Consider the following 24,847-nt stretch of genomic DNA (forward strand, 5'->3'; position numbering starts at 1 on the left):
TGTGAAGAGGATGGTTTGAGTGGCCAAAAATCTCCAGGGATCACAGCTGGAGAATTGCAGAAGTTAGTTGTGTCTTGGGGTCAGAAAATCTCCAAAACTACAATCTGTAGTCATCTACATCACCACAATTTGTTTGGAAGGGTTTCATGAAAAAAGCCTCTACTTTCATCCAAAAACAAACCCATAGAAAACCTGTAGGGTGAACTGAAGAGGAGAGTCCACCAGCATGGACCTCGAAATGTGAAGGATCTAGAGAGATTCTGTATTGAAGAATGGTCTTCGATCCCTTGCCATGTATTCTCCAACCTCATCAGGTATTATAGGAAAAGACTCAGAGCTGTTATCTTGGCAAAGGGCGGCAGCACTAAGTATTGACTAAAAGGGGGCCAGTAGTTGTTGCACACTTATAATAAGAAATATTAATATTATCTTTACCCCTTGAGCTTCTCCACATTTTGTAACTTTATTGGGACTATATATCAGAACACAATCCCCACAGTGAAGCATGAGGGTGGTAGTATCATGTTGAGAGTTACCCTTGGCCTCATGGTTTATATCATGAGTTAGTAAGCCAACTGTGGTATAATGGAGAATATTGTTAACTGCATCACCAAACACTGAATTCCCTTTTTTTTTTTTATTATTGTTTCAAATAATTGAAAAATAACAATGTCAACAATGCCAAAATTGTCCTTGTCAGATTGTTATTCTGATGAAGGTTTGGCAAGAAATGTTTTAATGATGCATCTATCTCGGCAAGTATGTCAGGCAAGAGTCTGTTGTTCCTCGGTGAAGATGGATGACCTGCCTTCTCATCAAGGGTCCACATTTTCCAAATGTTTAGGACCTTCCAGTCATATGAGCTGCCCAGTGCTTAAGCTGTATAAACATCAAACCATATTGTTTAGCATTATAGTTTATCTTACATTAATGTCTCATTCATTTGTGCTCTTACAAAATAAATAAAATAACAAAAAAATGGAATTTTCTATAATTATTATATCTATATACAAATGTAGTTTTATTTTAAACTCATTTAGTTAAATTTAGTTACATTCAAAATGTACATTTATATTTTTATATTTCCATGATGTGATGGCATGGCTCACTCCCTCTTATCACTCCCTCTCGTGGTTTGGAGTTGATGTTTTTTTTGTTGTTGTTGTTCTTTTTTTGCTGTTGTGTGCCAAGCAACAGTAAGAAAATAGCTAGGCAAAGGTCAGGTGTGAGCACTACTTAATAACTAATGCTGCATTTGACTATAATTCAGAATTATTGACCTTGGCTAATAACAACAACATCTTGGTATTTCTACTTGGAGTTCAGCGTGAGATGTCAAATCAACATGGCTGCTCACAGTAAACTAAGAAACATTTATATACATTTAAATTAGTTATGCTGTATATATTAGTATTTGCTTTAGATCAATCAACATACAGACATTTTTCACTTGTTAAATCTATAACATTGACTATAAAACTAGCTGTTTTGGAAAGGTAAATATACATAATTCATCACTGTTATCTGACTACATTGTTGCTAACAAAAGGTATCCATGTTTTTTTATTTTTATTTTTATTTTCTATACACTTTGTAGCTTGAACACAAGGAGATTGAAAATGAAGTTATTCTAAGTTCCAGGTTGAACACAGCATAAGAGTTCCTCCTTTTTATTTACCATACAAAGTGGCTACAATTCCACCCACCCACTGGACTGAGAACTGGCTCTAAAGAATTGATATTTCACAGCTCAAAGTTCACCTAGATAAAGTTGGCACGAAGAGAACGTAACTGCTACCAGAAGCAAATGCACATCTTTCATGTCCTTTTCCCTTCAGTGTATTTGCTTTTCCATAGGTTTGATCACTACACGGTCTGACCACTACTTTAGCTAAAAGTGGTGCATCCCTTATCACTGTAGCAAGGAGTCACAAATAATAAAGACTACAGCTAAACTGCACATGTTGGGACCACTGGCATAGGCATATGGTACATTTAATATTTAATCTTTTTTGGATTAAGCTGTCCCTTACCATTTGCTATCACACTCCTAATCCAGGGTATATAGTAGGAAACACGAGTGTACACTCCAGGGATATTTGGCCGTGCACAGTCCACTCCCCAGCTGGTTAGTCCTGTCAGATACCAGGTGCTCCCATCTTTACACACCAGCGGACCTCCAGAATCCCCCTGCCAATCAGAGAAAATAACCGAGCAGCAGTTATGCTTACCACAAAATACTGTAGCTGTAAAAAGTCTGTAACCTCTTATTTTTCCCCCACATTCCATTTTGTTACAACAAGGAAGTATAAAATACATTTGTTATTATTAAATGTATGTAGATTCAAAGAGCTTGTTAGGAAAAAATATTGCTATTGGGGTATATCCACAGCAGTAAATAAAATCTAGTAAAATTATAACAAGTTATTAAGCAGCTGTTAATAGTTGCTGGTTATCATTATCTTATTCAAATAGGCATAGGTCTAATAAACTATGAGTAATCTACAGGTTATCTGCAACATTTCATTTTAAATTCACTGCATAAACTGTGTCATTAATGCATTTTCATTCCATATTGCAAAACTGTAATATGATCAAATCCAAGGTTAGCGGCAGTAGTTAGCATTGCCACCTCACAGTTCCAGGGTCCTTGGTTTGATTCTGAGCTTGGGTTAATGTCTGTGTGGAGTTTGTTTTCTCTCCCTGTCTGTGTGGGTCCTTTAGGTTTTCCTCCCACATGCCAAAAACAAGGCAGTAGGTTGGCAGGCTACTCAGGGAAGGATACGCAATGATCCAGAAGACCCAATCAGGGAGCGAATATGGGCAGCCATGCCTTCGTTTTCTTCAAGTCTCTGTTTTCAAGGGTCAAAAACGTCATGGTAGTGTAGACGACAGGCATAACTGTAGCACAAGTTATGCGCTTTAAAATGAAAACACACTAGTGTAAAATGGGCCTAAATTACCCTAAGGTGTGAATGAGTATGTGAACGTGTGTATGCATGGTGCCCTGTGATCCAGGGTGTATTCCCACCTCATGCGCAGCAACCACTGCAACTCTGACCAGGAGAAAATTGTTACTGGAGATAAATTAATACAAAGTCTAAGGACAGCAGTGACTACAGGCTACTGATGGAGAAGTTTGTAAGTTCAAATCCTGGCATCACCAAATTGAACCTGTTGGGCTGTTAGGAAAGGCTTTTAAACCTCAACATCACAATTTAAATGTATTTTGAACAAAAAAGTGATTGCCTAATGCACAAATGTGAGCAAAGGCAAGATAAGAATTTATCTACTACTTCGCAGTCATAATTATCTTTTTTCTCCCTCTCTCCTTTCGCCGAGCCCCACACGAATTTATGGAGATACTAGAGATCTAGATCCTTTCTGCCTCTGGATGGAGCTCAAATCTTCTTTAATTCCAGACTGCTGGGACTACGGCTGCTCCTAACGCCATACAGACTTCATATAAATCCAAAATGAACTTTTTCACACTAACTGTTGTTACCCAGATGAGGATGGGTTCCCTTCTGAGTCGGGTTCCTATCAAGGTTTCTTCCTCTTAAAACATCTTAGGGAGTTTTTCCTTGCCACCGTCGCCACTCAGTGGCTTGCTCAGTTGGGATAAATTCGCACCTTTAATATCTGTATACCATGTTGATATTTCTGTAAAGCTGCTTTGAGACAATGTCTATTGTAAAAAGCGCTATACAAATAAAATTGAATTGAATAAGAATTTAAGGCCCAAAAACAAGTCTCAAATATACTGTAGTGTGTACCTAAGACAGAACTTACATCACAGGTGTCTATTTCACCCTCAGGATATCCAGCACACAAATTAGAGGAAAGAACTTTATAAGGCTCCAAATCTTCTTTTGACAGCACTTTTGCACACACCTCCGAACTCATGAGAGGAACCTGGGCTTCCTGCAGTATATCTGGGAATGAACCTACAGCATACAGGACAGTAAGGACAGAGCCATGCATATTCAAAAGTACACTGTACTCAAGTGTACACTGCCTGAAAGTGTACACTACCTGAATTAAGCCTTCCCCATCCAGTCACAGTGCATTTTTCCTCAAGAAATCTGGCTTCCTTTCCTGCTTCCATGAGACAGACTGGACGTACAATATCTGGTAATTGCAGACAAATCAGGATTATTTATATTATTATGTCTTAGAATTATTATCATAATCATACACCAAATGATGACTGAATGGTTCTAAAGAATATTATTACAGTATATTATACACAATATATTAAAAGCACTTACTATTGAATGTGATCGTTTTCTTGAGTTTTATCAGGGCAATATCATTTTGAAAACTGCTTGTACTGTAGTTAGGATGTGTAATGATGTTTTCCCACTCATACTCCGTACCAGCTTCTGATAGCTTAGTTAGTCCAACCCGAACAGAAAACTGTGTGTATGGCCTAAATTTTATTTTTAAAAAAAATTCAATCATAGTAATTATTACAACTTGTCTACATTACCGTAATGTATGTCATATAGTATTGAATTCATAACACTTATTCACACCTGACACAAATAACCCATTATGATAGAAATAACCTGAAGTGTTATATAACCTGTTTTGTTTAGATTGAAGTAAGGGTCTAATTTTCCAATATCAGTGAAAACATAGTTTCAGCCGCATCTAAGTCAAATAAAGACTATACCTAACTGAACACATAGGTGCTTGTAACAGTCATACAGTATAGAGTATTTAAAATGTACTAGTACAGTAAAATATCAATCAGTTCTGCGAGGAGACATTTTAATAATCAGGTGATATGTTGGACTCTAATGTTTATAGTTATGATTCAGTGTTCTGAATTTGGAGGTTTCAGAATTGCATTTTGATTTTTGGCATCTGTAAAATGACTGTAATACAGTTTGCATGGAATGTGGAATCAGGAATGTCTGAGTACTTACAGAGATAGACAGTGTGCTGCAGTCAGGATCCATCTGTTGGCAATGATGGAACCACCACAGATGTGTTTTTTTCTCCTTTGCAGGCTAACCTGCCAGGGCCAGCTACCTGTTGAGGCATCAGATCCTCCGAAAATCCTAGCCTTATTATCATCAGATTTTCCACAGTTTGCAGTTCCTTCAAAACGAACAAACAAACACACACATAAACAAATACAATTTAATCAACTTCAATATGTCTTTGATTTTAAATGTTAAGGTTAAGATGTTGGACTACTGATCAGAATGTCATGAGTTCAAATCCCAGCACTACCACTGTTAGACCCTTGAAAAGGCCCTTAACCCTCAGCTCCTCAGTTGTATAAATGGGATAAATGTAGGCCACTCTGGATTAGGGTCTCTGCCAAATGCCGTAAATGCAAATAAATAAATAATGTGAATTCAGGTATATTGGAAATCAAGTAAATTGAGACAGTTAAAATTAGGAATTTTTATTTTTCTGGCCTAAAAAGTGAAAGTAAAAACTTTTGATACTTAGTCCTTGAAGTGGAACCAATGAATAGAAATAACAGGATATAATTCATGTGACATCATATAAGGCGGTGTATTCAGCATCAAACAGGAAGCAGACCCCAAAAGTGTTGACTGAGGAAAGATGACTTGGTTTGGTTAGATTTTTTTCATAAAGTTATAAAATTTATGATGCATATATTTATGATGCATATATACAAAATAAGTGAAAATTTAATTAGATTTACATTTAATATCTAAATTTAAAGTGAGAGAATTTAGCTTATTGTTATAAATAAATGTGTCAAATTAGAAAAAGATTATTAATAGAATAAAACAATTTAAAGTTTGAAATTAGAACAAATGTATAGAAATAGGTTTAATAACGTTATATTTGGAGATAAATTTGAAAGTATTCAAAATATTTTCACTTGCTAATATGTAATGTTTTTCCAGTAAAGCTATAATTGCCACCAAAGCAACATTGTTGTTCATTTGTGTTTATTTTTTAAAATATGTTTGTTAATGCTCATGAATACATACTTTTATTATATATATATATATATATATATATATATATATATATATATTATTTTTTTTATTATAAGTTGCAAGTAAAAATAATTTCTGTGTGTAAATTGATTCCCACGTTACATTCTGTACCTGTATCTAGACCTCATTCTTTAGAGGGACTTTAAGATTATGTAACATTGTTCTCTAATATTGATTAATCTCCTTTCAGAATTTTAAGATAATTTCTAGGGAATTTAACTAAATGTAAATATGATTTCATATTATGCATTAATAACACATTATGTTGCCAGTCCTTTCACCAGCCAGACAAATTCTTTTATTTGTATGCAGTGGTAGGATGGAATTGTTTCCATACATCATTATGGGTTTTTTAGTCCTGAAGCGCCACAGACAGACCTGCAGTGTACAATGGCACATAACACAAGCTGCATTTTCTGACCAAATCATATTAATTAAAAAGGCCTATTTTAACTTTGATAAACTTCTCTGGTTGCCCCTATAATGGCTCGACTCGTCTATGTTTGACCTTGTTTAATACACCTTATGTTACCCATAAAAATCAGGGATACATTCATACATTTTAAATCTATATTCTGAATTGATATATTTCTGTAAAGCTGTTTTGGGACAATGTCCATTGTTAAAAGTGCTATACAAATAAACTGAACTGAATTGAATTGAATTAGCAAATTAACAACTCCTTCCTGGGCTGAAAATGGCATGGAAATCTCACTGTGGAAATTTTTGCAGTGGGGTGGTGGATTGGCAAAGGGACTACAGCCAGAATTGGTCATTAATTATATTTATTGTAAAGGAGAAAAAGAAACAGATTTAGGAATAGTTGATTTAGGCATTGACACCTTAATACATTTCAGCCATGTAATCGAGCAAAACATCTCACTGGCAGTCCTGAGATTTGAACCCACACTCTTCTGATAAACTGCACAAACCCTTAATTTCTGAGCTATCACTACATCTAAAGTCGATACATCCATTCTTCAACTGGTAAAATGTCTAAAACCATTACTTGCATAATTTGCAGCAGAAGGAAATTTTGCAAAGTCACTTGCATTTTATGTAATTTCCTGTCAAAATATGAGAAAATTAACATAAATCATTTTATCCATTTTTGTACACCTTAAACCAACAAACCGAGGTTGGCAGTATATTCATCTTCACCAGTATTACAGTTCCTCAGCGAGAAGCCAGATATCACACCGTGCATATACACAACCTTTTCAGGTCTGGGCAAAATCATGACCTGCTTCACGTAGCATCTATGCCTGGAATAAAGAAAATACTTAAAATGCATGTATACAAACAGACCAGCACATATAGTGTTACTTGAAATTTTGTGGTGATGATGTTTAGGTCATATTTATGCAGATACATAGAAAATCCACAAACTTTCGAGCAGCAATGTAGATAAATCAGTCATTTTTCCTAAATTGGTAGGTTATATTAAGATTTTCAATTTGATCTTGAGCTACCAGGTTATTGTTTTCAACTGAGCTTTTTAATCACATTACATTAAAGATATTATATATGTACCTGTAGTCTCTGTCATGGAAAGATGATAGGGCATAAGTGTAAAATTGGCAGTATGGGTCTGCTGTGCATATTTCTCTACAGGCTTCAGATGTGTCCGTTATAAAATGACGGTTATCATAGGCAAAGAAGTCGATATTTTCATAGCGTGTTGTTGCCCAAACTAGGGGAGAAAAAAGGATCAATTTCAAAATGACACAGAGCAAAGAGTAAGTAGACCTACATGCTCAAGTAGAAAAAAATCAAACCAAACCGTTTGACAGTTTGCAGTTTTTTGTTGGAAATCCAGAATAACTTTCTTTTACTTTAGCAGGCACCAGCTGGCTTACATCTTGCTTATACTTCAGGAAGCAACGCATATTGTACCTGTCAGGAAAATCAGTTTTAAAATATTTAGGACATAAAAGGGAGTTGTTGGAAACTCAGAAGTGAAGCCCAGGAGATTTGGGTTAAGCTTCAGCAGGATTCTTTATGGTAGAACATCAGGAGCATCAGTCTGCAGGTCAGTACATGCTGTCTTGCACTACAGTCATCAAGTCTAAAACAATGAGTTATACATTGTAGTTTTAAAGATATTTAGCAGGCTGTCCTTTCATGAGAAGACAAAGCACTCAGTTGATGACTGTAGGAAGTAAGCAGTTGTAGGAACCCTTCCCAGACCCTGAAGTTTCACCAGCCCGTAAGCCAATCAGCATTATATTTACCAATCAGCCATTATATTTACGTTTGACTCAGACAATGATTAAATCATGAACGACGGTCGTCAATTCAGTGACTGGGACAGAGGCACCAAGAGCCAACACATACCAAAGGTGATAACTTTTAAAGTTAAAATAAAGTTTCTGGAACTCAAGGTATCAGTCCTTTTCCTGTCCCTCTTCTTTTCATTAGTTAAATGCTATCCTTGGGTCCCAGATACTTTCCTTATTCTTTTCACTCCCCCCACTAGACCATATGGTATTTACAGTATCATATATAGAATAATAAATGATATGCCCACAATATAATTATAATTTAAAACCAGTTTCCTAATACATGGTCCAAAGTCATGAGCTTATAAATCCATTGATCTTGTCATTCACATTGATGGAATAATAATAATAAACCCTTTCCTGTAGTATCAAAACCTTTGACTCCTTCCTTAACTCCTTATTTAATCTCTGAAAATGTATCCAGTGTGTTTTGAACAAAAAGAAGTCCAAGGCCCGATTGAAAGCACCGAAGTGAGATTTTAGCACACAAATTTAAATGATTATTCTCTGAGGTGTAGAGGACAGGTTGACTGAGTGATCAATGATGAAGAACAAAAGAGCCAGACATACTAACAGAGACAGAGATGATGGGTATCAAGCGTCATGTATTAACTCCTAACCAGTTAGTAGTAATTTTCTTTTTACCTTAATTTAATCTTATTTTGTTACTTTTTGCTTTAATGTACTATTTGCACCATATTAACTGTTCCATAACATTTGACAAGGACAAATAAAGGCTGTTTGGATGCAGTTAGTTTTGGCACTTACCAGGTATTGCTGATAGAATATTTTGAAGATGAATATGAAAAATGGGTGCAGCGGGGATGTGTGCTACACAGAAACTGACAGTGTTGAGGTGAAGCAGCAAGGACATTCTCAAAGTCATTTCCCGGGTAATCTCTGTCGATGAGGATCTCCTCATTACATTCTAAAGAAAGGATAATGATTACTAAAATTCTGAAATTAATTTAAACAATTATTGAATTATATATCAACATATACCATGAGAGATATTGTTTACCTTTTTCAGTTCCCTTAGCCTTATACAATGAATCTGAAAAACCTGATGTAACACCAGGTGTGTTACGGATTTCTGGTGGTATTGGAACTGTCCAACTGTACTTTAGAAAGCATTTTTTCCTGCACAGACATCAGCAATTTTAACTAGTAAAAATGCACCAGGATACACACTGTGTGCCTTATTCAGAGTTGCGTTAAGTGCATGTAGTTAAGAGTACTTCGATTCTGACCTTGATCAAAATTTCTTGTACAATATCCACTCAGTAGCTTATTGATGGGAATTTCAACAAAGGGAGTTGGCTCAATAAAAGCTGACTCAGCTCCCAAGTGGCTCCTTGCCCTTTTTCTCTAAACAGTTTGCAATAAGCGTTTTTTTTTGTTGTTGTTGTTTTTCTTTTCTTTGACTAACTATGACTAAACTTGTTGCAAGCTTTACCTTATAATTAACAAAATAACATTATTATCTCAGGGCACTACCACTCAGGACACAAGCTGTACAAAATCCAACGTCAGAATTTTAGATATGGATAACATTCCCCACTGAATTTAGAAGTTTTGCACTTAAGTCACCAGCTCTGAATATGGCCTAGTGATTTTAAAACAATACTTTCTTTTACCTTGTGTTTGCATCTGGAAAGTTCTCTGTTGTGAAAGAAAAAAACTTGCAGTCTGGATCACTGGTGCATTTTTTCTGACAGTCATCAGAAGTATTTAAGGGCAAATTGAGATAGTCTGATCCTGGGAAATCTATGTCCTGATATATAGATGACAGACAGGCATCTGAGGAGATAAAAAAATGATTTGATTTTTAAATTCTTTGTATTAAAGCCACATATGAGATTTTACAAGTAACATAGGGGCCTTGTTAGCTCTGATTTACAATACAAAAGACCTTCTGTGTACAAAAATATTGTTGAGAAGAATTTTAAGAAAAATGTTAAGACTTGCTTTTTTTGTACTCTGAGCTGAGTGAGAAGCCAGACGTCACACCCCTCAAGTCTACAACCAGAGACGGCATTCCGGAGGCTGTGTGCTTCAGGTAGCAGTAAAATTTCCTTTAATGGTAAGCATTTGAGACTCAAGTACATTTACATATAAATCTGAAGCAATTACTACATTGTCTGGTTTAATTTAGAACCCACATTAACACCATGCAGATTATTTTTTTTAATGTATTACATGATGCATATTACATGATAGCTGTTGCTCATAGAAGGTCATCCTAAAGTTACTTCCATTTTGTCTTTTTGTAATCCAAAAGACAAAATGTAACCTTAATACTTTACAGTTCTATCTGTATCTAAGATATGGTACATCAGCGTTTGGACATCCAGCTTGCAAAACAATGAAGTACTGAAATTTATATTTTTTGCTCATATTACATTATGGAACATGTGAGACATTTACTGTAGAAAGTGGATTTTGGAACAGTGGTGAAATACACACTAAAAGTTATTCTGTAAAATCAAATGTTGTTTGCTTTTATGAAGTTCTATCTGGCTGTTCTGAATTGATCTCCTAATACAATGTGTTGCAATGAGTTTTAGTCCAACCTTGTTCCATTTTTTTTTAAAGGTAGAAACGTCATACATTTTCAAAGATAAATTGGAGCCATGCTCATAACGACTGTTTATAAATGACTGGATATTTAGTGAAATTAAATAGTCTAACCTGTTGTCTTTGCTCCAATCAGCTCGGAGAAATGTGAAGAATAAACAGGAATGGTGTTGTGTGCAGGCGAGCTGACAGTGCTGGGCATCTGGGGAGTAAATCTGCAGAATGTCATCTCCAGGAAAGTCCAAATCCACCTTCAGCTCTTGGACTGCAGAAAACCCAACAATGCAGAATATTTGCACAATTTATTTGTAATTACATAATAATACAGAAGTTATCATGTTAAAATAAGTACCGCCCAGTTTAATCCATCAGCTCCATAAACTAAAAAAACATTAGAGCACTGAACAATGCGCAATATTCAAGATAAATCACTTTTGTATTTTGCAGTATTAAATGACTAATGTTTGATATAATTAATAAACCTTTACTAATAAACCTACCTTTACTGAAGGACTCTGGGAAAACAGACAACAGCAATATCAACAAATACACTCCCATCTTTTCCTGAAATGCATTCACTGCATCTGCTTTATACAGAATGAGCCACAGTTAAGCTGGTGTTCATACAAAGTTCAAAGTACCATGCAAAAATAAGTACGCTACTCACTGTTTGGTAACAGAAGTCAATGAACTAATAATAATTAACCCTTAAACACATACCTCGGGTCATTAGTGACCCAGGACGACATGCAGTACCCTCCCCCTTGTTCATTTTTTCACATTAGACATCCATCTTCTTAGTATTCCTCAATATATTTATCATCAACAATATAACAAGAAACAAATATAAAATTGTCAAATAATATCTGTTTTATAATTCATTTCAAAAAGTTTAGCGTTGCTACTGACCCGAGGTATATAATAGTGTAAGGATATATTTCTACACACTCTAAAAAATGCTGGGTTATTTTTTTCTACCCAAACGCTGGGTTGAGACTTATGGGTCATTTAATTAGATTATTTTCTCAATCTTGGGTAGTTTTGTGCAACCCAACCGTTGAGTTAATGGCTGGGTCGTTTTCACTGACATTTGAATCAGTGCACCCCTTCCCCACCCCGACACATCAGCCCAGCTCCTTGGGTCAAATTTACTCAACGTGGACTGTTTGAATTCACCTCAGGTGGAGGTAGCAGTTTTTGAGGCGAGGAAACCAAATGACCACAGGTAAGTTAGTGTTCATCACTACTTAGAGTTAACGCTGCTGAAAATGCCTGGCCGAGTTTGTGATATTTAGACAGGGAGCTCTCGAAAACGTATTCATTGGAAAACAGTAACTCAGCAAGTGATATTTAACTTTACCTATTGTGATGGATTCAAAAGTAAACACCATGTACTGCTTCCTCAGTGTTGGTGTTACACTACTACTGTCATGTGGTTATGTTGGCTGTGAAATATGGACTGAGGTTATTCTATAATTCTCTGGGTCTGCATCTTATCTGAGGTTCTGAGAGTTAGGGTTAGCTAGCTGGATGCTGTTACCAATCCCAGTAGGGATGAGTGATGCTCACCTGAGTTGATAACATTACTTTAGCATACAGCTCGTGGTAATGTTAGACATTCCTGTTCCCTTTTTTAAAGTTAACGATAGCGTAGCATTACAGCTGTTCAACATGATGTAATCAGAGAGTGGGTTAACGTTAACAACATTTAGTAAGTGTTTTGGACGAGGCAAGCTGCAGTAATTAGCATTAGGAGGATGGGTTAGAGCCGTGTTTCTTCATGTATTCAGTGAATGTTAATGCTGGTTAACAGGTGCAGACAGTCAGTGGCTAACAGAACTTAGCTAGCTCAGTAATGTCGAGGCCAAAAGTTCTTCACAAGGTTAACGTGACAGAAAGAGAGGATGGGGTTTAGGTTGTAATTTTTTCCACTATCTATGTAATGTTGACTGAATTAATTAGGCCCAAAAAATGGGCGGTGAGTGGCTAAAGGCTGGAAAATAAATATTATCTAGTCAGCTAGATTTTCCTGGTGAGACTACAGCGCCATTTTGTTCATCAGGAGAGTGGAGGTCACATTTCCAAAATTACACAATTTGGGATTCTGTAACGCAATTTCTCAGTTAATTTGTTGTCCATATTTTGTAGCTAACAACTCACCAACAATCTTTTTCCTCTTTTACAGCTTTTCAAATGGAAGGGAGTGGGACTCTTATCTTCCCAGATGGCAGGGAGATTTGTAAGAAGATGCATAATTATAATGATTTGTATAAATGTCATCTGAATTTCATGCAATTGTTTGTTTATTTTCTTTGCATTTTAGAAGAAATTTTAGCATATAAATAAACTGCATTTTAGGATAATTGTAGGGAAAAAAGGATAAACAACACATCTCTGTTATTTGTGTGTTATTTTTTTAAACACATCTTTGCGTGTCATGTCATGGCAAATGCACAACACCATTTCCCAGAATGCACTGCAAACTACAAACATGGCTAATGCCTACAACTCCCAAAACTACACACAGACACCTCACCTTCTCCTGAATTCTAATTAGAGACACCTGCTGCCAATTGCACCTTCACCCACACCACTCCTTTATAGAGACTGTTTACACACAATGTCTTTGTGAAATATACGCTCAGTTGACTAGCTCGTTGTTTATACCAAGCCTTGATATCATGTTTGTTTTTCTGGTTTTCATTTTGTTCTCATTTTTTGGGTTGGGTTGCTAATTTTAATTTCGGGATTGGATCATTCGATCATCGAATGATCCAATCCAACTTGGATCATCAAGTTGGGTTGCTAATTTTAACCCAGCAAATGGGTGTTTTTGAACCCAATGGATGGTTTCAAAAACACCCATTTGCTGGGTTAAAATTAGCAACTCAACTTGATGGGTTAGTTTAACTCAAAATATGTTCTGTCCTATATTTACCCTGCTGTTGGGCTAAAAATAACCCAATTTGTGTTGTTTTTAACCCAGTGTTTTTTAGAGTCGCAAAAATATTGAATCTCTCATGGCTCAATAAGAGCAATTCACTTTTATTCCTGAAGGTGGGAATGTTTGGTAAACTATGATGATGTAATGTGTCAACCATAAAAGAAGACATAAAAGAAACGTTACAAAACTTGACATGGCTCGTATCGAATGATCCAATCCCGAATATGAGCCAGATGCTGAATTTACCGGGTGAAGCACAGAAGGTGCGACATTTGTCTATCATAATATTGCTTAAAAATATTGTTTTTAGCCATGAAAATTATACATAATCAAATTAATTGACTTTAATTACGAAAAGATTAAATATTGTCATGATTTTAATTTTGTTATGGTGACTGAAACAATTGAATGAAAATGCTACAATGCTTTCACTATTGTAGCGTGTGAATAATTAGTGTGCAATTTTAACGGTGTACAAAGAGATTCATCCATGCTAGATAGACCACAATATGTAATGATTGGTGAATCATTATCTTCTAAAAACACAATACCTTTAAAATGATCCACAGTTGATTACCATACATGAACTTAAAAAGATTTATTTTTGTGTTCACCATCAAGCATTAATAGATAATCAGCTTTTTAATATGGATCAGAGTGAATGTAACAGATTTATATTCAGCTGAAAGGATGTTCCTCACTAAATGCAAGAGGGCATTAGATTCAATTGCTATTCGATAATAGCAGTTTACACGTTTATACAGTGCAGTTTTTATTTTCTCTTTGTTTTCATTTCTCTCACCTTACACATCTTTATGGTATTATCTTTATGAAACAAAGGGAAAAAACATGTGACGATTACAAATCAGCACTCTGCAATTGATGGGTATAATGATGTGCTGTGAAATGCTTTTATTAGTCAAGAATGAATGTTCCAAACAACAGTAAGAATACTGCAGGGCAAAGTCTAGTGGCTTTGTGAAACAAGACAATACTTAAGACAGTGCTTAGATATTGGCTTGAGATTATGAAAGCACTTTTTGGCTGGATAACTATTAGACAGCAAAATAATATTATTTGTGTACTCTTAGGCAAATGATTGTATATAGTGGCTGCAATTGTTCCCATACATAATTAACAAAAGGAAGGTGTCAGTCCTTAAGAAGCACAGGCAGACCCACACTGTATAATGTCAATAGTCCAATTTTACATGTCAGTGTATCTTCTGGGGCCCCAACCTGGCCCAGATCCAAGACAACTTATAACATAAACAACAAATAAAACCATTCTTTAACTTGTAAAATATCTAAAACATTACATGTAAGTACTCTGACTTTTAAAATGGAATAAAATATTGCTGAGTCACTTTGATTATGTGTAATTGCTTGACAAAATCTATATAATAAAAGTAAATAATTTTGTTAATTTTTTTTGTAACACTTAAACCAACAAACCAAGGTGGGCTGTAGACGCTTAGTCACTAGTTTTACAGTTCCTCAGAGAGAAGCCAGACACCACACCATGCCTGTACACCACCTTTTCAGGTCTGGGTAGAGTCATGACATGCTTCAAGTAACATCCATGCCTGGAATACAGTAACACAAACATGGACTTCAATGCAAGTGTAAAAACAGACAACACACTCACAAATAGATAGGTAAGTCATTGTTATGACATAAGTTGGTTATTTTATTTGAATTAATTATTTTTTAATTGAATTAATTTTTACATTTATTTTGTGCTTCTTTATCAAGTTACTGTTTTCAACTGAGCTTATTTTACAGCACTACAATACAGATTATATTATATATTTACCTGATACTCTCATCATGGTAAGATGGTAGGACATAAGTGTAAAACTGGCAATCTGGGTCTTTTGTGCACATTTCTCGACAGATATCAGATGTGTCTGATTTAAAATCACGGTAATCATGGCCCAAGAAGTGGAGGCCCAGGTAGTGTGCTGTTGCCCAAACTTGGGGAGAAAAAAAGGATAAATTATGTGGAGACCAGTCAAAGCATGATAGGTTTAACTGTAGGGTCTTAGCATGCTCAAGTAGAAAACAAACCATTTGAGGGCTTGCAATTTTGTGTTGGAAATCCAGAAAAAAGTTCTTCTTCTCTAACTGGTTCTAGCTGGCTTACATCTTGTGTATGTTTCAGGAAGCAATGCAAATTGATCCTGAAGGGGAAATTAGTTTTAAAATGTTCAGCGCATTTGAATATTGACTTTCACTCTTTTATGGTGCATTTCAGTCTGTCTTTCAGAGCAATAACACTAAAAAAAACAACCTGAGAAAAACTAGCCCTTATGTAATGTATTTAGGACATGAAGTATGGACAAAAAACTATTTCCTAAACCTTTCCTAAGCACCACTGGTCCCAAATCAACAGTGTATAAATTCACACACCTTGCCATTAACACTGATGGGATAATATGATTCTCAGCACTGTAGTTTAGAAAGAATTCCACTACTCCCTTAACAACTCCTTAATTTCTAAAAATTACTCACCTTTGGAAACCATAGAATTGGATACATTGTGTTCATTTCTAACTGTTAATGTCTAAAAATGAATCTCTTTTAGAACCCATATAATTTAGGAGATTACGTTTTCATAAGATATTGGCACTGACAGCACCCAAGGGAGACTTAATGTAGATTAAAATGTAATGTGTAATATGCTAATATTACACATATTAAAATGTAATATGCTTGGAAGTGTAGAGGACAGTAATTTTTCCATTGTTTGCGATTGCAATTTAATATTTTGAATTACTGTACTATAACATTTGACGAGGACAAATTTGGCTTGTTTAGATGCAGCTACTTTTTGGATTTATTCCAAAAGTCTTACAAATGTGCTGACTATTCTCCTTTTTTCTAAGTAATACTTACTCGGGCTCAGTAGAATATTTTGAAGTTGTATATGTGAAATGGGTGCAGCGGGGATGTGTGCTACACAGGAACTGGCAGTGTTGAGGTGAGGCAGCAGGGACGTTCTCAAAGTCATTTCCTCTATAGTGTGTGTTGGCAAAGATCTCCTCCTTACATTCTATGATGGAATGTAAAGAAAAGAAAGTGAAAAATTATTATGTTAAATTACAATTCTGATATTCATGATAACATTTATAGAACTATATGCCAACATATATCATGAGAGAAACCACTTACCTTCTTTAGTCTTTTGCAACGAATCTGAAAAACCTGACACAAGACCAGGTGTTTTTATGAGTACTGATGGTAGTGGAACATTCCAGCGGAATTTTAGAAAGCATTTTTTCCTGCAGAGAGATCACCAACTTTACCTTGTAAAAAGGCATTCAGATACACATACAGTCATGTGAAAAAATAAGTACACCCCAAGGAAATTGTTTTTTTTTTTACATATTTAGACAAGCAAACATTTGATCCTCTTTGAAACAATGCCTATTAATAAAGTAGATACACTATAACAAATGACAAAATTTTCACAATTTAAATGAACAAAAAACAGATCAGTCACATGGAAAATGTAGGTACACCCCTACATTTATTGAAAAGGCTATTTATGCTTGTTGTTTTGTTCAAGTATATAAATTTTTATTAATAAGGACTGTTTCAAAGATGATCAAATGTTTGCTTGTCCAAATATGTAAAAAAAAAAAAAAAAAAGAAGAAGTAAAAATACCATTTCCATGGGGTGTACTTATTGTTTCACATGACTGTATATTCAGAGTACAATTAAGCGCATACACTCAGGAGTTAAAACTGAAATTGTGACCTAAGCACACAGTGATGTCCACTCACAAATAGATAAGTCATTAATAATAAGTGTTTAAAATGAGTAGGTTTTAAGAAATATATATATTTTACCTCATCTTTATCAAGTTACTGTTTTCAACTGAGTTTATTTTATAGCACTACACTACAGATTATATTATATATTTACCTGATACTCTCATCACGGTAAGATGGTAGGACATAAGTGTAAAAATGACAATCTGGGTCTTTTGTGCACATTTCTCGACAGATCTCAGACGTGTCTGTTTTAAAATCGCGGTAATCATGACCCAAGAAATGAAGGCCTTCATAACGTGTTATTAGCCAAACTGGGGGAAAAAGAGAAATAAATTATGCGAAGGCCAGACAAAGCATGATAGGCTAAACTGTAGGATCTTAGCATCCTCAAGTAGAAAAAAATCACCATTTGAGGGCTTGCAATTTCGTTTTGGAAATCCAGAAAAAAGTTCTTCTTCTCTAACTGGCACTAGCTGGGTTACATTTTGTGAATGCTTCAGGAAGCAATGCATATTGACCCTGTGGGGAAAAGTTTTACATTATCAGCGCATTTAAACATTTACTTTCACTCTTTTGTGATGCATTTCTGTAATTCAGAACAAAGACACCAGGAGTGAATACTGAGAAATTATTCATAAATTAAAGTTTACAGAAGATACCATGACAAAATCTGTCTTAGATAAAAGTGGAAGTATCGAGCCAAATATTTACTCAAATGAAACTAAAATAGTAACTGCATTTAAGTACACAAATATAAAATGTCAATTTAAACTGAGAAAATATTAATCATTTTATAATGTGAACGGTAACTTATTACTTATTATATAAAAGCCTATGATTGTTTTCATTTTAAACCAACTATGCCATTTTGCCTGAAAACACCATTCAATCTCTGGAAGTTCAACACTATGTAGTTTGCAAATAAATAATTCAAAAGATAAATATCATGTAAATAGCCAGTAATTATGATTAGCTACAAATTGACTTGTTGCCTAGCCAAATTAATTTAGTTACTGGATTGGATACTAGTCTAATTTGGCCTTAGCAGAGAAAATAGGCTAATGTAGTTAAACATAGTGAGGTAATATTTTCAAATTAGTGACATTGATCTGAACATTTATTAGGCACTAAGGAGTCAAAGAAGACACCTTATTTTCTAAGAATCTTTGCTTGCTCCAGCATATCGAAACGTTTTACTGAGGGAGGGGGCGCTCATCCTCAAGTTCAACAGTGCAGGCTTGGGGCTTTCCCACCTTTGAACACACGTGGATATCTGTAGCATTGACTACAGTGTGTAGCATGAGAAGGTCACTGCAGATGATTAATTGGCACAAGACTTTCTTCTACAGTGAAGAACTTTATTGGATGCTAAACTGAAATTTATGGATACTAAACTGTGCTCTCAACACCCCCCAGGGACAAATGTGGCCTGTTTAGATGCACTTATTTTTGGTTTTGCTCAAAATGTCTTACAGATGTGTCTATTAAACTTCTTTTTTGAAGTAGCACTTACTTTGGATCACTGGAATAACTGAAAGTTGTATATGTGAAATGGGTGCAGCGGGGATGTGTGCTGCACAGGAAATGGCAGTGTTGAGGTGAGGCAGCAGGGACGTTCTCAAAGTCATTTCCTCTATAGTGTGTGTTGGCAAAGATCTCCTCCTTACATTCTATGATAGCATGTAAAGAAAAGAAAAATGATTGTTTATTAAAATTATGATATTAATTATAACATTTATAGAATGACATTTCAACACATGAGATAAATTGCTTACTTTCTTTAAATCCATTAGTCTTTTGCAATGCATCTGAAAAACCTGACACAAGACCAGGTGTTTTTATGAGTACTGATGGTAGTGGAACAGTCCAGCGGAATTTTAGAAAGCATTTTTTCCTGCACAGAGATCACCAACTTTACCTTGTAAAAATGCACTAGGATACACACATTCAGAGTTCACTGAAGCAAATATATTGAGAAGTTAATGCCAAAATGATTTGTTAAACACAAAGAGTGGAGTGGCATGTTTCAGTTACTTGTGATTCCATCCTTGAACTTAAATCAAAATTTCTTGCATGATGTCCGCTCACAAATTGATAAATATGTCATTGTTCTTAAACAAGTTTTTTTTTTATTTTTTTTTTTTAAGATATGAAATTTTATCCTGTGCTACTTTATCATGCTATTGTTTTCAACTCAGCTTATTTTACAGCACTACAAAAAAGATTATATTATATATTACCTGATGCCCATATCACGGTAAGATGGTAAGACATAACTGTAAAAATGGCAATCTTGGTCTTTTGTGCACATTTCTCGACAGAGCTCAGACGTGTCCGTTTTAAAATCATGGTAATCATGGCCAAAGAAATTAAGGCCTTCATAGCGTGCTGTAGCCCAAACTTTGGAAGAAACATGAGAATTATGAGGAGACCAGGCAAAGAATGATACATTAAACTGTAGGGTCTTAGCATGCTCAAGAACAAAGAAATCAAACCATTTGAGGGCTTGCAATTTCGTATGGGGAATCCAGAAAAAAGTTCTTCTTCTCTAACTGGTTCTAGCTGGCTTACATCTTGTGTATGCTTCAGGAAGCAATGCATATTGATCCTGTGGGGAAAAATCACTTAAAATATTCAGGGCATTTGAATATTGACTTTCACTCTCTTGTGATCCATTTCAGTCTGTCTTTCAGAGAAAAGACACCACGGGTGAAAAAAATACTGAGAAATTATACTTAAGTTAAAGTATAGATACCACAACAAAATCTTACTTAGATAAAAGTGGACATATCCAACCAAAGGAATTTACCCAAGTGAAAGTACAATTTACACTAAAATAATAACAATATATTTTTTAAAAAAAACAAACTGAGGACAATAAGATATGATATGAATATGATTCTCGGCACTGTAGAAACATTCCGCTACTCCCTCAGGTCATTTCAACTCAACTCAGGTAATTTCTTCAAATGAATCACCCTTAGATGCCATTTATGTGATTTTGTATCATTAGATTGCCATGACCAAAACCCTATTGACAGCACCAAAGGTAAATTAGTTTCAAATGTAAATTAATATGCTGGGAGATGTACAAGTACATCATTTTTCCATTTTTCATTTTTGCTTTAATTTAATATTTTAAATTATTATTAAAATAAATAAAATCTAACACAGACAAATGTGGCCTGTTTGGATGCAGTGATGTTTGGATTTACTTTAAGTCTTACAGATGTGTTTATTAGACGCCTTTTCTAAGCACCCAAGGGAGACTTAATGTAGATTAAAATGTAATGTGTAATATGCTAATATTACACATATTAAAATGTAATATGCTTGGAAGTGTAGAGGACAGTAATTTTTCCATTGTTTGCGATTGCAATTTAATATTTTGAATTACTGTACTATAACATTTGACGAGGACAAATTTGGCTTGTTTAGATGCAGCTACTTTTTGGATTTATTCAAAAAGTCTTACAAATGTGCTGACTATTCTCCTTTTTTCTAAGTAACACTTACTCGGGCTCAGTAGAATATTTTGAAGTTGTATATGTGAAATGGGTGCAGCGGGGATGTGTGCTGCACAGGAACTGGCAGTGTTGAGGTGAGGCAGCAGGGACGTTCTCAAAGTCATTTCCTCTATAGTGTGTGTCGGCAAAGATCTCCTCCTTACATTCTATGATGGAATGTAAAGAAAAGAAAGTGAAAAACAGTTCTGTTTATTAAAATTATTATATTAATTATAACATTTATAGAATTATATACCAACATATACCATGAGAGGAATTGCTTACCTTCTTTAACCAACGAATCTGAAAAACCTGACACAAGACCAGGTGTTTTTATGAGTACTGATGGTAGTGGAACAGTCCAGCCGAATTTTAGAAAGCATTTTTTCCTGCAGAGAGATCACCAACTTTACCTTGTAAAAATGCACTAGGATACACATAGTAGACACGGTATTTAGTGTACACTTAATTGCATATTTTAAGGAATTAATAGTGAAATTGTGAGATAAGCACACAGATTCTAGTGGCATTGGCTACTTGTGATTCTGAAGTTGAACTTAAATCAGAATTTCTTGTGTGATTTCCACTCAGTAACCTCAGTGATGGGAATTCTGTCTCTTTTCAGTAAATCAGATCAACTGATTCAGGTCACCAATGATCGCTGATTCTTGCAGTGCACGAGCGGCTCCTTGTCATTTTTTCTTTAAACAGGTTTAGATATTTTGACCAATGATTGCCCTTCTTTGCCTAAATATGCCTGAAATGATTCTCTACCTTCTAATTAAGAAAATAACATGACTATCTCAGGCCACTACCACTCACACAAACTAAATTAAATCCATATCAGATTATTTGCTGTAATAACTAAATTATACCCCGAAACACATGTAAATACTTACATATTGTTTGACTCATATTGTTGGACTTGTTTTTATGAATACTCTTAATATGGTCTAGTAAATTTAAAACAATGCGTTTTACCTTGTTTCTGCATCTGGGAAGGTCTCTGTTGTGAATGAAAAAAAATTACAGTCTGGATCACGGGTACATTGCTTCTGGCAGTCATCAGAGGTATTTAAGGTCAACTGGAGATAATCTAATCCTGTGAAATCTACATCCTGATATGTAGATGACAGACAGGTATCTATGGAGATGAAAAATAAAGCACATTTTAAATTCTTTATACTGTAGTGTAGGCACATATAAGATTTAACATCTCATATAAGCTCTGAGCTACAACACGAAACAAAAATAAATCTGTTTGGTGTCTTGTAATAGTACACCAGGAGTTGAAATCACTAACTAAAAAATTGTTTAATCTTAAAGTTTTGACAAAATGTTGGACTTAACATGTTTTGTAGGCCTGAGGCACAAGTTTGAAGCCTGAGATCACACCCTTCAGGTCTGCAACATGAGACGGGATCCCAGTGGCTGTGCGTTTCAGGTAGCAGAGGAATGTCCTTTAAAAGTAAACAGTTTTACTGTGATTTTGCATTTTCTGAATGAATTTAGAATCCATCACCTCTTTAAAGGACATCTGAACATTTAGATAGTTTTTTTTTCTGTTACTCAGATTAGACCATAAATAAATACAAATAAGTACCATAAATAAATACAAATAAGTAAATATAAGTAAGATATTGGCAGAAGGGAGTCATTTTAGCATGACCATCTGTCATGAAGGCTAACACAGTGTCATGAAGGTTATCCTGTATGGTGTAACTAAAATAATGAAATTCTTAAAACAACAAACAGTTTGTTGTTATGGCATGGATTATTTAAGGAAAGTGTTTAAAAAACACTCTACATTACAATTTAAATAACTTTTTTTCTGTTAACCTGTTTTCCTGAAATATTAACATGGGGGAAAAAAAGTATCTTATGATCTTATGATGAACTTTCAAATATTTTGTCGTGTCACACTTTCAAATGATTTTATTTACTGACCTTGGCAAACAACAATGATTACTGTAAAGTAATTCCTGTCACGTGACATTTTAGTAAATCCATTTTATTTATTTATTTTTTTAAAATTGTTTATATTTTTCAAACATATTACAAGGTGCCAGACTATTTATAAAATTCTTTTGATAAGATTTTCAGCCATTTTATTAAAACATTATTTTCTTGCTTATTCCACATTTATGCATAATTTCTATATTTTTCACTAAGAATAGAATCCATGTTCAGAGTGACTCCAGTAAATAAAATGAAACCGTCTAACCTGTTGTCTTTGCTCCAATCAGCTCGGAGAAATGTGAAGAATAAACAGGAATGGTGTTGTGTGCAGGCGAGCTGACAGTGCTGGGCGTCTGGGGAGTAAATCTGTAGAACATCATCTCCAGTAAAGTCCAAATCCACCTTCAGCTCTTGGACTGCAGAAAACCCAACAATGCAGAATATTTGCAAAATCTATTTATTACATAATAATTCATACATAATTTAAACAAGTACACCCAATTTAATCCATCAGCTCCACAAAGTAAAAGCATTAGAGCAGTGAACAATGTGCAGTATACAAGACAAATCACTTCTGTATTTTGCAGTATTAAATGACTGCTTAATATAATTACAGCACCTTTACTAAAGGAATCTGAGAAAACCACACCCAGCACAAACAACAAGTATAGTCTCATTCTCCCCTGAAATACACTCACTGAATTGACTGGTCTTCTGTAATGTTCCAAAAGGTTCAAAGTATAAATAAAGGTCTGTGTCACAGTAAAATAAATATGCCACACACCAATTGCAAAATAAGTCAGTGAACTGTAAAATAATCATTAAACTGGTTCCAGAGTTGTAGACTACTCTCAGGCACATCTTCCATATTGTTTGTTGGGATCAAGGTGAGTCTGGAGACCAAAATCTGTGGTCAGTTGAGACAAAAATAGCTTTTTGGCAACATTCAAGGTGGGTTTGGGTATAAAAAGAATGGTGCTTAAATGGAAAAGAACCTAAATCCCTCAGAAACTTGTTAGAATACAAAGCATGGACTATATGAAGGTAAAATAAAATCTGGCTGCCTTTGCCAAGAAGGTAGATCTAAGTTGTTGTTTTATCTTCCAGCAGGACAATGATCCAAACTTTCCAAATCCACCAATTCTTCAATGACAATAGAATTCATTGTAAAGAACACTAATATATTCTGCCATTTAAATACAATACTTTTGACAAGGCAACCCAAGTCCCCTGCCTGAAAGCCCGTTGCAAACATGTGAGGTGAGGTGAGACATCCATTCTTTATTCTTTTTTATTATTATTATTCACCTTATCAAACATTACAGCAGAAGACTAGAGTGCAGTTTAGTTTTTTTTATACTTAGAATAAATTTGCTTAAATTAAAGGTTATGTTTCTCTTCTTTTTTTTATTGAGATTAAGCTAATCAACCATGAACACATGTTCATGACCTTTCTTTAAATCATCTTATAGATCATGCAAAAATAATCTTTTTTTTTTTTTTTTTTTATCACTGGTTACACAAAACAGCTCCTTACACTTTAAGTGGGTTGCTTTCATAGTTTTTTTTTCTCCTAGGTTTGTGTCTTTGACCTACCTATACATGTACTGCTCTTTCAAAATACATACACAGCAATACAAAGTTCAAAATGCAAATAAAAACACCACCCACTGACTGGCAAACAGGAGTTACTGAATTGTGTAATATTGATTAAAGCAAACTCTCACTAGTTGGAAACAAAATGCACATAATTTCCTTTGAATGTTACAAGTAAATAACAATAATTATAATATTGTAATTGTCATCA

The 24,847-nt window shown here is 34.8% G+C and overlaps 2 protein-coding genes across 4 annotated transcripts; both read right to left on the reverse strand.

Annotated features, from left to right (window-relative positions):
* Nucleotides 1-624: 624 nt before the first annotated feature.
* LOC108257413 (plasma kallikrein) lies at nt 625-11,509 on the reverse strand. Its single transcript, XM_017455165.3, has 15 exons — nt 11,353-11,509; nt 10,967-11,117; nt 10,244-10,350; nt 9,913-10,075; nt 9,297-9,415; nt 9,044-9,203; nt 7,777-7,889; nt 7,527-7,686; nt 7,128-7,258; nt 4,935-5,109; nt 4,272-4,432; nt 4,036-4,131; nt 3,793-3,947; nt 2,034-2,190; nt 625-879 (listed from the first exon to the last, which is right to left on the reverse strand). Exons 1-15 carry the CDS (start codon nt 11,408-11,410, stop codon nt 875-877), a joined length of 1,911 nt encoding a protein of 636 aa, XP_017310654.1. The 5' UTR covers nt 11,411-11,509; the 3' UTR covers nt 625-874.
* Nucleotides 11,510-14,379: 2,870 nt separating this feature from the next.
* LOC108257189 (coagulation factor XI) lies at nt 14,380-23,916 on the reverse strand. Of its 3 annotated transcripts, none has more exons than XM_017454722.2 (17): nt 23,739-23,916; nt 23,306-23,456; nt 22,432-22,541; nt 22,063-22,225; nt 21,367-21,470; nt 21,092-21,248; nt 20,071-20,183; nt 19,816-19,975; nt 19,351-19,469; nt 19,089-19,245; nt 17,982-18,094; nt 17,727-17,886; nt 16,970-17,079; nt 16,694-16,850; nt 15,866-15,978; nt 15,612-15,771; nt 14,380-15,381 (listed from the first exon to the last, which is right to left on the reverse strand). In XM_017454722.2, exons 1-17 carry the CDS (start codon nt 23,899-23,901, stop codon nt 15,270-15,272), a joined length of 2,322 nt encoding a protein of 773 aa, XP_017310211.1. In that variant the 5' UTR covers nt 23,902-23,916; the 3' UTR covers nt 14,380-15,269. The 3 variants fall into 3 exon arrangements, with proteins under 3 accessions (XP_017310211.1, XP_017310212.1, XP_017310213.1); XM_017454723.3 differs by having other exon boundaries at nt 23,660-23,742; XM_017454724.2 differs by lacking the exons at nt 19,816-19,975; nt 20,071-20,183; nt 21,092-21,248; nt 21,367-21,470.
* Between the last annotated feature and the right edge of the window lie 931 nt (nt 23,917-24,847).

This window comes from Ictalurus punctatus, chromosome 24 (assembly GCF_001660625.3).
Source record: "Ictalurus punctatus breed USDA103 chromosome 24, Coco_2.0, whole genome shotgun sequence".
Taxonomy (NCBI): domain Eukaryota; kingdom Metazoa; phylum Chordata; class Actinopteri; order Siluriformes; family Ictaluridae; genus Ictalurus; species Ictalurus punctatus.